Source organism: Drosophila hydei, unplaced genomic scaffold (genome assembly GCF_003285905.1).
Source record: "Drosophila hydei strain 15085-1641.00,03,60 unplaced genomic scaffold, DhydRS2 tig00000135-arrow-arrow-pilon, whole genome shotgun sequence".
NCBI lineage: Eukaryota > Metazoa > Arthropoda > Insecta > Diptera > Drosophilidae > Drosophila > Drosophila hydei.
In genome coordinates, this window is record NW_022045672.1 from 16,548 (window position 1) to 34,002 (window position 17,455).

Here is a 17,455-nt window from a genome sequence, read left to right on the forward strand (position 1 = left end):
ATGTATTTGATACAAAACGTCATCAGTACAGATATTCAGTTGAGATATACATAAAGTTTGATAGAGTGCAAAATGTATAGATACAATAGCTTATCTATAAAGAGAATTTGCAAGACGTTCTATTTGACATGTTTAATTAATAATTTAAATAAACGGAATGTGGTAGCATAGGATACTAAAAACAAGAGTTTGCATATTTTTACAAAAGAAATGCATTACAATAATATAAAACAGGTTTTGGTATAAAAATTATTAGCTAAAGTAGCCAAAAGAGAAAATCGAATGTGTATTAAGGAGTGGGCATGCACGATAGGTAATTAACTATAATTTCTAGTTATATCAATTATTGCATTTATAATTTATAATTATTATAAATATATGTTTGTGTGTGTGTTTTTTGTTTTCGTTTTTTAAATATATCTTTACTAGTTGGCTCGTATAGTTCGATTCTTGTTCATATTGGTCAGCATCAAAGATATATATGAAGTTAACAGATCGTCCATCTTATAGCCCAGCGAAGTCTCGCAAAGCAATTTCGATCCACGAACCAAATTCCCAATTGTCATATGGAAATATGTATTGCCCGATGACCAGTTCGAGATGCGTGTAAATGGATGTGTGACCAGTATATCCTGCGAAAGTATTAAATATATAACATAATAAATTTATAATAACAATTGATATTACAATTTTGTACAGCACACCATCAAATTGATTTACAAATTATAAATTAATTAATTATTTAAATGCAAATCTTGTTAAATAGTCAATCAAACCGCAAAATACATCAATCAATCACTTCGATTTGCCGTCATTGATCTGAGTGAGACTGTAATCTCTTACCTTTGTTACTGGATGTATGAGACTCACGCCGTGCTTGTTAATGGCAATGAGCAACATTTCGGGATAGTTTGGCTCGGTGGTTTGCTTTACCTCAAAGAATGCAGAGCCAAAGGTGGGCCATCTAAATACATATATATTTATATATATAAGATAAAGTTCAACATATTAATTAGCTCACCTGTAGACGATCTTTAGGAATGCAACTTTGGCATCCTCGGAGCTCATGCCCCCATCCTGATTGTACGAGGCAACAATGGAACGTTTCCATTCGCTAGTACTCTGCATCTTCATAATGTCAGAGGGTATCAACTCGCGTAGCATTTGCCTGGAATGATCGATTTTCAATTTTGAATACGCCTGCATAACGTATAATGGATAAGGGGCAGCACTTACGGTATGGCCTGCAGCTCCTGTTTGTTTTCACCGAAGCGAACACGGAATACAAGTGCGGCTAGCTTGGAGGCCTCCTCGCGTGAGCATTTATGATACCCACGCAAAAGTTTCGGCAGCTCCTGGTGATAGTGAAAGATTAGATCGGCATTGCGATCCTTGCCTGGCACCGTGTTCGTCCACAATTTCTTCATGAAAAACACCTGATAGGTGAACTGTGGATTGGCGCCATCGCGTATCGGTCGCGCCTTCTTTATCCAGTCGGTCAGATGGCGTACAAAATCGAAAAAGAAATCTCCCTCTGGCACTGAAATCACCTTGTCGGCAATTTTAACGAACAGTGAGAAGCCTTCGCTTGTGCGCAACGATAAGCGTTGCGAGATATTGCTGCAAAAGTCCTTGGCGCGCGTGGATGAGTCGACTTCGAACGCCTCATCGGTGTCGTCCGGGAAATAGACCTTGTGAAAGATTTGCGTTGTCTTATGCTGTATGGCCTCCACTTCCACCTGATGCGGCGGATATTTCCGCTGTCCATGGCGTATGGTTTTCTGCAATCGATGCATCGAGTCCTGTGAGATGGGATGACGGCGTGTGCGCAAAAACAGCAATAGCTCCTTGAGCAAACCCTGCGAGCAAGCAAAGAGACCAGTTGCCAGCCACATCAACTCCCAGCCACGCTCCTCAGACATGCGATTGCGATTATCCGTTAGCTGCTTCATCAGCTGGCAATAGATTTCGTCGCGTAATATCTCATGCTTGAGCGGACCATCGAATATATGATCGGTTATTTCGTTGCCCATGCGCGGCCTTTTCGATGGCAAATCGCCCATGTATTTGAGTATGGCAGCAAAGGCGAAGCATGCCTCCTCGACCAGTTCCTCCTTGCTCTGCAGTTTGCGTAACAGCGGCGCCTTAATCGGATCCCTCGCATAGCGCCAGAGCTCCTCGCTGCGTTTAGAGCTGAGCGTCAATGTTTTCGACATTGTACGCTTGGGTGGCAAACGGAAATGATCCATTGCATATTCCATGAGCGTGTGCGGACGATCGCGTGGCTCCACCACGCCACCATTCGATACCATACTTAAACGTCGGCCATGATGCGCCTCCTCGATGTTAAACAAGGCCAATATGTCCTGCGGCGGTTTACTCAGCGTTGGCAGCACATACACCGTTTCGGCTGGAAAATCGCCGCGTTCCTGCGTCCGATCGCAACGTCCAATGCACCAGCCATTGTTCAACACCGATTCACCGCACGACTCATCCTCCAGGATGATCAGATCACCTTTGAAAAACGACAAAAAACTGGTGCTATCCGAAGGTGCACGGTAATCCTGCAGCGCGATCACATATTTCGAACTGTAAAAGACATGAAAAATCATTTTTTTTTAAAATGGAATTGATAACGAAGAGCTGTGTCCTGCGCTCTTTACTCACCGCTTCTTGAGACCATCCAAAAAGTAGACGACAAGGTCGCGTATATCCTCAGCATTGGGACTCTGGAATGTGAACTCCTCGCCGCGCACAGTTGACAAGCTAAAGGTCTGTGTGAATACCTTGTTGGTCTTTTGGCTGGCCACAGCTGTGATCTCTGGAAAGCTTAGCTCGAGCAGCACCTGCTCCTGATCATCGACAACATAGACGCCCGTCCAATTGACAGCTATGATAACATCGTTTTTGGGTAAATTTGGTCCGGAATTGCGATAAGCTTCGTAGAAACGTGAGAAAAGTAACGGCCATTTGTATTTAGCATAGCTAACGATATCTTCCTTGATCTTGAGCGATGCTATCTTATCCTTAACATAGTAGGATTTTTTGTAGGCCTGCAACACAAGCGCCGCCCAACGTTCGATGGCCTTGTCCACGCCGCTGAGACAAAAGTCGGGTATGAAATTGGGCAGCAGCGTGAATAGTCGCTCCATGGACATATCAGTGCCATATTCGATGAAGTACTGCTGGGCAGCTATCATGGCCAGATCTTCCTCTTTGTCGCAACGATACTCGCCAAACTTAACACCGCGCACCACCTGCTGATAGATGAGATTTGTGGCTACCTGATCGTTGGTTGGCTCATGCCACGGTGCAAAGATCTCCTTGCGAAAGAATAGACGCCACGGTGCATTCCGCTCCTGGGCACCCTGCTCTTTGGCATATTGTTCGCATTGTGATATGGCGTCCATAACATGATCGCCGCCGCTACCCAACGAACTGACCTTATCGAACAGCGCAATATAGAGGGAGAAACCAAACTGATCCTTGAGAGCTATCTTTTCCGACAGCTGATTGCATAGCTCACGAGCTGTTGTTGCCGAATCTGCTAGCAAAGTTTTCGTATTGCCATCCATAAACGTGATTGGCAGCATGATGGGCTTCTTCGATTTGGTTGCCTGCAATTCCAGCCATGATGGCGGCTGATTTCTGGTGCCATTGTTAAATGTTCGCTTCAAACGCTCTTCACAATACGGCGCATAGCCGGGCGGCCCTTCCCTAATGAACGCCCGCAAATAGTTGACAAACTTCTCGGACGGTGCGAAGCAGCCGACGCATAACGACAACAATATCCAGCCGCGTGCATGCGAAGACTTCAATGGATTATTGGTCAATTGCTTGCATATCTGGCAATAGATTTCATCGCGCAACTCTGCACGCAGTATTCCATGGCCAATGATGAAGTGAAGCTTCTCCAGATTCGATGTGGGACGCGATTGCAGCCACGATTGATAACTATCGGCTGTATATTCATCATCCTGCAAGCGTCGACGCACATCCTCCCCCAATTTATTCTTGCGTTTCAACGTCAACGAAACGAGCTTGTGGCGTATCGAGCGCGGTTTTTGTTTAAGAAATGCCTCCGGATCGAGGCCCATCAATTGAGCTTCCTGGAATTCCTACCGATCAAATTAACAATGTATTAATAAGAATTAAAGCTCTGCTTCACTCCCACTCACCTTGCTGCGAATAAAGTTTCGTCCGAGCGTGGCCGTCACCTTGGACATGACCGATGTGGTGTCCATGCGATCCATGGTATGATATTTGGGCTCCTGCATATCGCCAGTGAAACGCAGTATGGTTATCCACAAAGCTTGCGCAGCCAATTGATCGCCCTGCGTGTGCAGCGGCAACAGTGGATGCTTCAGTGCCTTCTTGGCATACTGATGATTCACATTGCCCTGGAAGTAGGTGGCTGCAAATTTCTGAAATTTATATTCCGACAAGTCCTCTTCATCCTCAGAGATGTGCATTGGTGTAATGATGTCCTCCTGATTAATGGTCTGCGCATGCGGTAGATCATTGAATACTGACGTCTCGCGGCCGCCATGCGGTGTGGGTGCATCGCTGCTTGAATCGGGCAAAAAATCGAACATGGCCTCCACCAATTTGCCATCGTCGACAGGCTCCTCTTGCTTTCGGGCCGCATCATTGATAATATTCATTTTGACCTCGACCCGTCGGCGATCCTCCAGTTGCTCCTGTATCTCACGCCGTTCCAGCTCATGCAAACGATCCCGATAATGTTGTTCGGCTATTTCACGAGCATTCTTATTGCCCCGATGCAACAGCTCCTGCTCCTCCAATTTACGCAGCTGCAACACTTCAGCAAATTGCTTATGCTCCAGCCGCAGCTTGCGATAGCGACGCACAGCAATCATCCGTCGCACATGCGATTGTATCTTAATAACCGCCCACATTTTATTTCCATATTCACGTCGCACCAAATAGCCACGAGCATGCGCCTGCAGTCCAACAATATGTCCACGCAGATGACGGAAACGATGCGAGAGGACACGCGAACGTATCAGCGCCTGCAGGCGCATATAGCCCACACGCATGCTCCGGTATCGTTTGCGCTGCGCATAACCCTTCCAGACACGCTGAACGCTAATCGCCGCAGCACGCAGTCGCAAAAAGCGACGCCTATAGACCCAGCCGCGTATACTGCGCTGCAGTATTAGTATCTTGCGTGTGAGCACACGATCGCGTTCCTGTTCGAGAAACAGATCGTGCGCATCCTTTAAGAATACCTTTGTGTGTCCCAATTGATAATCGGATTTGCCCAAGACCATGGCACAAATTCTGGATGTCGCCGCCAAGCAATCGGTGCGATGAGCAGGCGGCACGCCGGCTATAAGAAAACGATAGCGTTCAACAAATTCGCGAAAGCCATGTCGTATGGGATAGCCGGCGCGTCGTATTCTTATAGTTTCCATCATGCCCGAATAGCGCAACTGGCGACAACATAGGCCACGGTCGAACATCATGGGCTTCTTCAACTCATTTGGCTTGATGCAGCGTATAAAGAACGGCTGGCAGCTGCTCAATGTCTTCATCAGAGCATCCAAACTCTTGCGGAATTGTGTGGACAGTGTGGGTGTGCGCTTGCGCGTCTCGGCGCCCATCTCGATGTCCTGCGAAAAGATTTGACGCAAGAACTTATTTGCACTTTGGCTAACCAAATGCAACAGATCCGGGCTAAAGGTGTCGCGATTCTTGTCCAGAAATCCGCGAGTATCATAGAAGACGATGCCAGCGAAATGATTGAGACCGAAACTCGTATTGATATCCGACTTCGGTTTCAAATAGTTCTTGTGCGCGCCGTGCGTTTTGTGAAGCTTGGCGAGCATTGTCTGATCGGTGCCCTTCGGAAAGCGTGCCTCCTCGTCTATCAATGCCATAATATTTAACTGTTTAATGGCTATCAAATCGAGCGCATCCTGATTGTCCACAAATTCAATGTGTTGCCAATTGATAGCCTCATGATTATATTCCTCTTGCTCCAATTTGAAGATGTGCTGCACAAAGAATTGCTGTAGATTCTCGTTGGCATAATTAATGCAGAACTGCTCAAAGCTATTCTGATCAAAGTTCTCAAAGCCGAATATATCCAAAACGCCGATGGCATTGCGTGACGTTGCCTTCGGCTTAAATATGGCCGTATTTATTTTCCGCACAATATGCACAAACAAACGCCCATAGATGCCCTTGACGAACGCATCGCGCACATCCACCGACTGATCCCGGGAGAGGGTCGAGACAACCGTTTCGCCGTGAGCGAATAGCGTTCGCCGCGTAAGAGCATCAATCAATGGCTGTATGGGCAGGCCCAACAGACCGGCCACTCGTTCCACATTGATATGTTCGGGTATTTCCGTAGCATCCAAATTGTCGACAACGGTGGCTTTATACTTAATATTGCCGCAATGCAATAGGGCGGCCAACAGCTTGATTATCTCCCATATTTCCTGATCCGAAAATAACAGAACCTTCATCGCTGATCGTATGTCCGAAAATTCGGCTGCATCATCGCGACCTTCGCACGTAATGCTGTTGCCGCCAGTCAAATATCTGACGGGATAGAAACAGATGATTAAAATATGTTTAGAAAATCTAACTACATATAGAAGATCTACAGATATAAGATCCTTTTTAATGATATTACAAAGATAACAATGGCAATCATTTCATAAATCATTATCAATCATCATTAAAATAATAGTGCGACAACAACCTTTAGACTTGAAATCAATTTAAAACGCATATTTATCTTAAAATATTTGTTATTATTTTATTATTTTATTTTAACATTTTTTTTTTTAACTTCTTACATGCAGCACTACTATTTTTATGAACGATCGACTTTAAATTCATCTCTCGGAAATCGTCAACTAAATTATGATCGGAAGTAACAGTATTTTTTCGAGATTCTCTTATTTACATTCTGTTCTATACAAAAGGTGGTTATTTTCTTATTTTTGGACGGATGTTTTGAATAGTGCAGCACTAGTATTTTCATGAATACAACTATATTCTGGACAGATAAATAAGTGTAGTTGGCTTAATTCAATTGAGTACATTCTAATCTATATACATTTCAAATACATCAAAGATGACTTTCAGATGACTCACTTGTAATCGGCTGCCGCGCCCAGCTCCAGACGACTCTTCTCATCAGCTGAAAGACCCGCCAATATGCAATAGAAGACGTGATAGTTGCGTTCACTATGATTTTGCGACACAATGCGCGACTTCTCCAACAGATACTGCTCGATCTTGGCGCCCTCGATAACCCCATTAGCACTAAAATGGATGTCTATGTATTTGCCAAACCTAAAGCAAACGAAACAAAACAAAACAAAAGAGTAATTAAGACAATTGCTTTCAGTAAGCTACTTTATTTACCTTGAGGAATTATCGTTGCGTATCGTTTTGGCATTGCCAAAGGCCTCCAAAATGGGATTAGCCTCCAGTATTTGTTGCTCGATCCACGAGTGCTTGCCACTGATCGCTGCCAAATATTGTAAGATCAATTTTGTGCTCTCCGTTTTGCCAGCACCCGATTCGCCAGATATGACAATGCATTGGTCCTGGCGATAGCGTTTCATATGCGCGTACGCATTATCGCCAATTGCGAAAATGTGCGGCGGCAATTCGCCGATTTTGCGCTCTTTATACAGCTTGATCTGGTCGCCCGTATAGATGGGCAATATCTGATATGGATTGACCGCAACCAAAATGGAACCGGTGTATGTCTGCAATGAATATATCCAGATTAATATGATAATAATATTGAGTGAAATTCCTTTTTATATACACACATATATTAGGTTCTCTTTGTAGCGTATGAGCAGATTACGTAATATGCCCGCCTCGTGCAGATCACCAAGGGATATCATGTCCTCGACACCCTGCACGGATGAGGCATGCATCGCCTTGATGCGACGCTCCGGCGCCAGCCACACCTCATCGCCATCATCGTCACGCACCTGAATGCGACGACCCTCCGCGGAGATGACACGTGCTCCAATGGCCACATCGAATTCCCGTCCCGATGCGGGTTCTATCCAGATGTAGTCACCCTGTAAACAAAAAGCAAACGTTTACAATTCCAGTCGGAGGGTTGCCATGGCGGGGCCACATAAAACCTTCTTTTTTCAAGAATCACTTGAGCGTAACATAAAAAACTAAATAAACGTAGTCAGGGACAGACTTGATAGATATACGAGGCATGGGAGCTATTCACGTTTACAACTATAAAGCGAAATAAACTAGTTGAAATGCAACTAAAGGTATGAAAGTAGTAAATACCCTGTATTATATGAACGCTGTGTAGTTCCAAATGAATATAAGCAAATTACTTGAAGATCAAGATTAATTTAACATATATATATATATTTGTATATTTATGTATTCAACTGTCTAACTATATCGTACACTTTTGACGCCGTCTTATTATTGATGCAGCAGATACCCCGCAATTGTATAAGCTCTATAGAATCTAGTTCCGACAGAAAGTTGGAGTCAAATTTAAATTGACTGCAGAGCTGTATATATATCAGATGTTACACACATTTATATATAACTCTCTATATATACCAATTCTCTTACATCGAAACCCTACTTAAACATTCATTTGCATATCTACATCATCTCCGTTTTACACTTTTCTTTTAATGGTTATAGGGCATACACTTCTTTGCATGTGTATGTTCGCGCATGCTTGTGTGTGTGCACTTCCGTTTGCTAGCCAAAGAGAGAGTTGATATATGTCCACACTCTCTCTTACAATTTACTCTTTGATCTTTACTTACACGTGTTACAATCACCATATTCGTCGTCCTTCATTTACTGCTCCTGGCTCTCTCTGGCATTCAAATGCAAAGCCCGTTTAACTCTGCAAGTAGAAGAGAGAAAATCAGATAAGATAAGAGAAGAGAACAAAAGAGCAATAACAATAAAAAAAAAAAAACAACAATCAAACAGCAACAAGTTGCTGCAGGCGCTTTAAACCGGCTTTAAAAAAAAAACAAGTAGAAGAGTTGGAAATTAAGGTGAAGTTTACGGTAAATTGAAAGAATTTACACAGTTGTCGCAGTCTGCTGCTGCTGCTGCTTCTTCGTCAGTAGAAACGTCTCTGTTCATTTCCTCATTTCTTTTTTGGCGACAAATTTGTTATTGTTGATTTTTTAAGGGGAAACCAAAAGTCAAAACCTTAACAAAAGAAGAAGAAGCAGAAGAAAAAAAATCGAAAGACAACAAAGCCAAAGCCACAATAGAAAATCTCTTGATATGCAAAAAAGGCCAACGCACAATTTCACTTTTAATAATTGTTGTTGTTGTTATTGTTGTTGTTGTAGTTAGTTTCCAATCAGAACGAACATTGCGTTTTGTTATGCAAATAATAATAAATGTGTTTTGCTTAGTTTGGCTTGTTCGATTTTCGGATTTGTTTTCATTGAAAAAATTTACTTTCATTGCTTATACGGCGCTTTGGGCCATAGCAATATGTGGGCCAAATGAAAGGTGAAGACCATCACTTAGCCGTGTCAAAATAGGTATAAAATGTTATCATTATTTCGATATTTTAATTTTAAAAAAAGTTTGAATGGAAAAAATATTAGCCATAAGAATTAATTTTTTTAAGTACTTAGATTATTAAAAAAAAACTATTGTTCTGCTTATCTAAAAATAAAAAAATATATATTTAGCTTGATTCTAAATCGGCTGAGTTCCTATATGTATTTATTTGTATTTAATTAGTTTTCGATTAAAATAAAACAATTGTGTAGGTAATGTAAGTCTTTGGTCAGGTAAAAATGCGTCATAAGCTAATTGCACAGTTTGAGGCGTCTCTATGTATACATATGCCTGCATGTGTGTGTGAGAGAGTATGTGTAATTGCAGACAGGCATTTTTTGTGGCACACACACACAGGCACTCGCACTCACACATATACAAAAGTACGTTAAATAGTCTGGTTACGCTCTGACGATCAAAATACAATCCACCCCACATTAAGGCGCAGAGAGAATGGGAGAGTGAGTGAGAGAAAGAGAGCGAAGAAGAGTGAAGGACAGGTAAGTGCTGAAGTGTTCTACTCAACAGTATTTAAAATACGGATTGCCTAATAATGTTATCAGTGGAGAAGCAACTGATAAGCCCTGACGATTGTCACACTGGGCATGACCACAAAAAATAAACAAATAATGAATATAAATATTAACATAAAAGCTAACGCACGTTCCAATTTCTCAGTTAGATGGCAACAGACCAAAGTTCTTGTTGGAATGGCTAAAAAGTGAACAAAGAAGCCAAATAATCTAGTTGGAGCCCGATTACTAAGATGTGACAGCATCTGATTGAAGAGTGTACCCAAGCTTATGCGTGTAACACATTGTACATACAATTCTGATTGCAATTCAGCGGTGCTTTCAATTCGCCTATACAAAATATACTTGTCTGTTATTAGATTCTACAACTGATTTCTGTCACAACGTCTCTAATTGGCATATAACAGCACGTTTATGCAAAGTATCCCGGATTAGATTCTAGACACGATTTCTGCTATATACTATCTAATTAGAATTTGGCAAACCATAACAGTGCAAGCATGTCAACGATAACAGCTGCTAAATCTAAATAAATCTGATTTGATTATATATCACATTTTAGCACGTATGGAAAGAGCACGTGCCTGTGTGTGTGAGTGAGTGCGTGTGAACGAATGCATGTGTACAGAGTTCACCAAGAGTCATTAGTGAAAGTTCGTATCGCGCTGCCACGTACATTACGCTTTAACTATAAGTATAATGTCTATCTGCATGTTAACATATCGCATACTTCAGAAGAAAAATAATCGCATTTGTTGTTTTGTTTCACTTTGACATTAACAGCACTTCAACTGTTAAGACTGCAGTGGCGTATAAGAAGCATTTACCACTGCTCTCTTTAAGTCTTCCAAAATATACAAAGCGCGTTGTATTAGTTATGAGTGCTATGCGTGTGTGTGTAAGTGTGTATTTGTGTTTTTTTTTTATTATTATGCCGATGCCGACCTTAAAAAAGTTTCACCAAACAAACAGAAAGTCGCAGTCGCAGCCGCCGTCGCTGTCTGCGTGCGGCGGCTGCAAAGTCGCGAAAGCTGCAAAACCAACAGCAACAATAACTATGCTGGCAGAGACGAAAAAAACAAAATACACATTCATCAATCGCGATCAGTCGTTCGACCTGTAAAGACGTGAATTCGAACAGCCTTCGCTTAAGCTCTACTGCTGCAGAGTTCTAAAAATAGAACTTTGCGGTGCATTCTTCAACGCAACAGCAACAAAAACCGCACACGCAGCGTTTTCTTATCGCTTGCTTCCGCGTAACTCAATTGCTTTAATTGCAATTTACGAAATTTCGTCGCTTGGCGCGAGTGCGCCTGCACTCAAAAGCACAATCCGCGATGACATCTAATGTCAATAACCTCGCTACAGCTGTAAAGGTAAATGCAGAAATGCAAGCCCAGCTTAACGTTGTGATGGCAAATAGGCAAGCCTCCATCATGCCAATAAACTCAAAAATAGATATCGCCTCCGTGCAAGGCATCACTAACAACAAAAACACGAAACGTAAACAGCCAAATTCACCAAAAACCATCAAGAAAAGGCTCATCTTCGACGAACCAAGCACCAGCAATGCAGCATTAATATCAGAAAATCGATTTTCACTGCTCGTAGAAGAAGATGAAGACTACAGCGAATCACCTGTAGCTCCAGAAGCCCCAGTATTGACCGACCAGCAAACTACTCCGAAACCTCGTCCGCCCCCCATATGGTGTCCAAACATCAAGTCTGTGGCCCTACTTCAACAGATAATAGATAAAGTAATTGATGCTAAATCATACGTAATTAAGCCAAAGAAGAATAACATAGGTGTATTAACCCAATGCAGTGAGGACTATCGCAGAGTTATAGACCACTTTACTAAGCTGGAATTGGAGTTCCACTGCTACCAGCTTAAGGAGGACAAACCATATAGAGTCGTGTTCAAAGGGCTTCACTCCAGCACTGATACAACACTAATTAAAAAGGAATTGGAAACCAAAGGCCACACAATTACAAATGTGCACAACCCACTGAGCCGTATGGACAAAACACCGCTAAATATATTTTTTGTTGACGTGGCTCAGGCCCCCAACAACAAAGAAATTTTGGACATTCGAGTTGTCTGCAGGCAACGCTGCACAGTGGAACTGCCAAGAAGATACAACGACCTGACACAATGCCATCGCTGTCAAGAATTTGGACACACACAACGCTACTGCCACAAAGCTCCCAGATGTGTGCGTTGCGCCGGGAAACACGCATCCAAAGACTGCACCCGCGAAAAGGACCAGGCACCAACTTGTGTGCACTGTGAGTTACAGCACCCAGCCAACTATAAGGGCTGCCAAGTATACAAGCGGTTGCGCAAATTGCAATCCCCAGCACAAAAAAGGAGTCCCACACAAACACCGTCTACGGGTCCGAGTACTGCTTCCGAAATTACAAGGCCCCGGAGCATTACCCAAGCCACGAGCTTTGCAACGCCTATTAGTGGTGTTTCTTACGCACAGGCCGCTAGAGGTGGACCGTCAAATAAGAATACCACAAGTGACACTTTGTTCACTGAAATGCTTCAGCAACAACAACGTCAGTTTGACGCAATTAATGCCGAGCTCAAAGCGATGCGAGAAGTACAATCCCAACAAGCAACCATGCTAAACAGTTTAATGGCCATCATAACCAAGCTTGCCTACAAATAATGGCTTTACGTGTGGGTATCTGGAACGCCAATGGCCTGAGAAACAAGACTCAGGAACTGGCTGCGTTTCTCTCACAAGAAAACATAGATATAATGTTAATAACAGAAACTCATGAGTGCCCCACTACACAAATTTTCGGATACGAACACTATCAGGCTCATGGTGAAGGAGCAAACTGCTTTGGTGGATCCTCAATCCTCATACGAGCAACAATACCGCATACACCTTTACTGCCAATTTGCAACGCAACAATGCAGGTCTCAGCCATCACCCTGCCTACGTCTATTGGAGCGATCGAAGTTGCGTCAATTTATCTTCCGCCAAACACTGGTCTGTGTGATCATCACATGGAACAGGTTCTAGGCCAAAGGTTGAATAAGACCCTCATCGGCGGCGACTGGAATGGATGGCACCCATTTTGGGGAAGCAATAGTGCGAATCGTCGCGGAGAAGTCATATTTGAGGCGATTCAAAACTTACAATTCAGCATATTGGCGACTGGAGCCCCCACCCGTTACCCAATTAATGGACACAGGCCCTCGGCAATCGACTTCGCTGTCTACAAAGGCATCTGTGACCGGCAATTGACCATTGAAGAATCCTTGGACCTATCCTCTGACCACCTGCCACTAATAGTCACAATCCACGCGCAGCCACAGCCCTTGCCCATTAGGAAACAACTACTGCCAGCAGGATCAGATTTAGGAGTCTTTAGGCGCGAGCTCCATTACTCTTTGCACATAGAAATGGAACTTAACACTCCTGAAGACGTGGACTACGCAGCAAACAAACTGCAGGAAGAAATAGTCAAAGCTGCGCACCAAGCCGCCCCACCATCTTGCCAAACAAGACAACAGTCTCCGTACAACATCCCCCTCACCTTGGAGGCCCAACACCTACTAATACACAAAAGATGGGCCAGGAGACGCTGGTTAAGATTACGCACGCCTGATGCCAAATCCATGTACAACGAAGCCACGAGGCATCTTAAAGCTGCTCTCGCCCTGCTTCAAAAGAGGTGTATCAGCGATGCGCTGGTACGAGCTGAATCGCCCACTGACGCAGAGTTTCAATTATGGAAATTTACAAGAAAGCTCAAACGGCAGCCAATACGACGTCATCCCATTCGGAGCATTTCTGGTTCCTGGCACATTGGAGACGAAGCTCAAGCTGAGGCTTTTGCAAACCACCTTCAAGACCAATTCACGCCGGTGATTACCGCAGAGGCCTCAGAAATCGAAGCAACAGAAGACATCGTTCTCTCGCCCCTCCCAGCTGAAGACCAGATAACTGGATGTACAAAAGAAGAGGTTCTTGAACACATCAGAAGAGTGAAGGCAAAAAAATCCCCTGGATATGATCTAATAAACGGCAGAGTCCTTAGAGCACTGCCTGACTCCACCATAGACTACATAACTATGGTGTACAACGCCATGCTCCGCATCCGGCACTTTCCAGCCTGCTGGAAGCGCGCCGTGATTGTGATGATTCCTAAGCCTGGCAAACCCGTGGGAGAAATTGAGTCGTACAGACCAATTAGCCTGTTGCCAGTACTCTCCAAAATATTCGAAAGAATATTTCTGGAACGAGTACTGACACATCTGGGACGCCAGGAGGCCATTCCAAACCATCAGTTTGGCTTCAGGAGACAGCATGGAACACCGGAACAGGTTCACAGAGTTGTGCACCATATCCTTGGAGCCTTTGAAGAAAAGATGTACTGCTCTGCCGTCTTTTTAGACATCAAACAGGCGTTTGATCGAGTTTGGCACCTGGGACTGCTGCAGAAAGTGAGGACCACCCTTCCAGCCCCATTTTTCGCGTTGCTATCCTCATACCTTATTGGAAGAACCTTCCAAGTGTCAAGGGGGCAAACAGTATCCTTGACTAGACCAATTATGGCTGGAGTACCACAGGGTAGTGTTCTAGGCCCAACACTTTATACTTTATTCACAGGAGATATGCCAACTCCCGAGCCAAATATAGGAAGTACAGATGCAGTACTCATAGCGACCTATGCAGATGACACCGCCATCTTATCACGTCACGTATCTGCGCAAGAAGCTTCAGACTCACTACAAAAATATCTGGACTCTTTCGGACGCTGGGCAAAACGGTGGTGTATCACCATTAATGCACAAAAGTCTGTACATACTACCTTCGCCACTAGAAGAGGAGATTGCCCAAGCGTTGCATTGGGGCCCACTATTCCCAAAGCCTCAAAAGTAAAGTACCTTGGTATCACTCTTGACAGAAGGCTGACTTTTAAAGCGCACATAAGTCAAGTAACCTCAAAATGCAAAAGCAAGCTAAAAACCCTCGACTGGATGCTGAGAGCTTCAAGCAAGTTGTCTTACAGCAGCAAGGCCGCCATCTACAAGGCAATAGTTGTCCCAACCTTCGTATATGGTATCTCTCTATGGGGCTCCTCGGCGAAGACTACAAGGAACAAAATTCAGACCCTGCAGAATAAAGCACTACGCAGATGGACTGGAGCCAGCTGGTTTGTAAGAAACTCAGTCTTACATAGGGATTTAGCAATTCCCACAGTTGCTGAACTCATTGGGCGACACAGTTCAAGATACGCGGACAGACTTGCAGCGCATCCTAACCATCTCGCAAGCAACCTGGCTATAAACAACAATAGGCGAAGACTGAAGAGATTGCATCCTCTAGACAATATTAGAACTAATTAAGATAGTAGCTACAAGTGCAGAATAATTGGCATATCTGCCCTCCCATTAGTTAAGGTTTAGAGCTAAATGCGCTATAGAGTCTAAGACAATAAGCTGCAACAAAATAAAGAAATAAAAACGAAAAAAAAAAAAAAAAAAAAAAAAAAAAAAAAAAAAATACACATTAATTGTGGCGTTTTAGGTGTTTTTATTAAAAAGGGTTCTCAGCGCTGCAAGCTACAAAATGTCCCGTTGTGCAACAAACCGGCCAAACAAGTGCTGTTGTTGTTGTATAGAATTCTAGCCCCGGCTCAAGCGCAAGCTCAAGGCTTGAGAGCAAGTTATCTACTTTTTTCTTTCCTGCTTTTCTATGAATTGAATGTGTGTAAGCAAAAAAACAAGAGAGAGGCATAGCCAGAGAGCACGCAGTGTGGGGCACCCATTTATATGAATATGCAATGTGAGCCGCTCTTTACACAGAGCTCTCTCTTTTACAGGTGCGCAAGTGTGTGTATGTGTGTGGTTGTCTTACTATGTTGTTATTTGTTAAACTCTTTCGCTTGCTCTCTTTGCACCTATGTGTGTGTGCTTGTGTGTATGCGCTTATTAGTACCGTTCTAGCCAACGAAACCTGAAGCGTAGCTAACCATAATTTGGTCAGAGCTTGAGCCATAATGCAGCCACGTCTCAGCTCATCTGCTCATCTGTTGATATACACACACACGCATACAATTGGGTGTCAGTTTCACTTGAGACCCTTAAAAGTCACAGATAACTACGCCCTTGGCTTGCTGTGATACTCTTATTAGTTTTTCAGCGCACTTTTCTAGTTTTACACAGACACACACAGTAACACATAGCTTGCAGGGTGAATGCACTCATTTTTTCTACATCATTAATGAGTTAGAAGAGAGCATTTGACTTTTAAAACAACGTTCGATAATAAACGAATCTTTGTTCCCATGTTCTTATGCCAACAGCTATTAACGTATATACTATAATTAACACTTTGTTCACTATTTAGCTCCGTCTAGGTACAACTTCCAGTTCCAGACCAGATCCAGAGTCAGACGAAACTTGTAGCTTTGGGAGATTTTAGTTGAATCGGTATATTCTTTAAAAACAGGTTACATAAATAGGTCACGCACCATCGAGTGCCAGTGCCAGTGCGACTGCAACCGCGCAACAGGTTAACAATGGCCGCTTGGACTTTAACTTTGACTTTAACTTAAATAAAATAATTGCCACCATTAAGTACACACGCGTTCACACATTTGCTTAGCTAATTTGTTATTGGCTTGGGTGATTATTTCTTTCTTCTTTCTTTCTAGCTTCTGCTGCTTTTTTAACGGTAGTTACCTCAACAACCAAAATAACCAACCGAGCACAAAGCCGAACACAACCGATCGTTGCTAACAAAAATTGTGAACTGTCGGCAATGTGACCTGTCTGCGATAGCATACAAAAGTGCCGCAAAACTGCAATAGTGTGACCAAGCTGTTTGGAAACCTGAATGCCAAGTCTTTTAGTAGCCAAATGTTTTGAGGAATTTCTGACGTCATGCAAGGTAGTGTTTCTTATCAAATTATGTTAATACTGCCAACTTATCGGTACAGTTCTTATGTTTTGCGCCTACAAAACGGTTTATATTAATTAAAAGCTTAATATTGAATGTATTAAAATTATATAATTCCATCAACAGTTTCTAACCCCTTTAAGATAATTCTTGACTACGCCGTTGCCAATGCCAAAAACAAAACACTAAGTTGTTCACACTGTTTTCGGCGTGCATACTGTACAGCAAAACTAGCATGTAGCGCGTCTTATGCGTTCTATAACGTGCGTTTAAAAACAAAAATGCATCAAAATAGATCTAATAATTACGTAACAAGTTACGTAAAAAGTGTACAAAGCGTAGAGTAGTTCAATTATTATTATTGTTATTTAATGTTTATTTATTATTAATGTGAATATATTAAATAAATTA

The 17,455-nt window shown here is 43.0% G+C and overlaps 1 protein-coding gene across 3 annotated transcripts; it reads right to left on the reverse strand.

Annotated features, from left to right (window-relative positions):
- Positions 1–406: 406 nt before the first annotated feature.
- On the reverse strand, positions 407–16,905 carry LOC111598933 (myosin-VIIa). 3 transcript variants are annotated; one of them, XM_023314407.2, is made up of 11 exons: positions 16,828–16,905; positions 8,817–8,899; positions 7,824–8,084; positions 7,408–7,757; positions 7,135–7,335; positions 4,179–6,573; positions 2,668–4,118; positions 1,237–2,589; positions 1,022–1,168; positions 844–964; positions 407–632 (listed from the first exon to the last, which is right to left on the reverse strand). In XM_023314407.2, exons 2-11 carry the CDS (start codon positions 8,832–8,834, stop codon positions 426–428), a joined length of 6,504 nt encoding a protein of 2,167 aa, XP_023170175.1. In that variant the 5' UTR covers positions 8,835–8,899; positions 16,828–16,905; the 3' UTR covers positions 407–425. The 3 variants fall into 3 exon arrangements, with proteins under 3 accessions (XP_023170175.1, XP_023170176.1, XP_023170177.1); XM_023314408.2 differs by lacking the exon at positions 16,828–16,905 and adding an exon at positions 16,617–16,795; XM_023314409.2 differs by lacking the exon at positions 16,828–16,905 and adding an exon at positions 9,068–9,205.
- Positions 16,906–17,455: the final 550 nt, after the last annotated feature.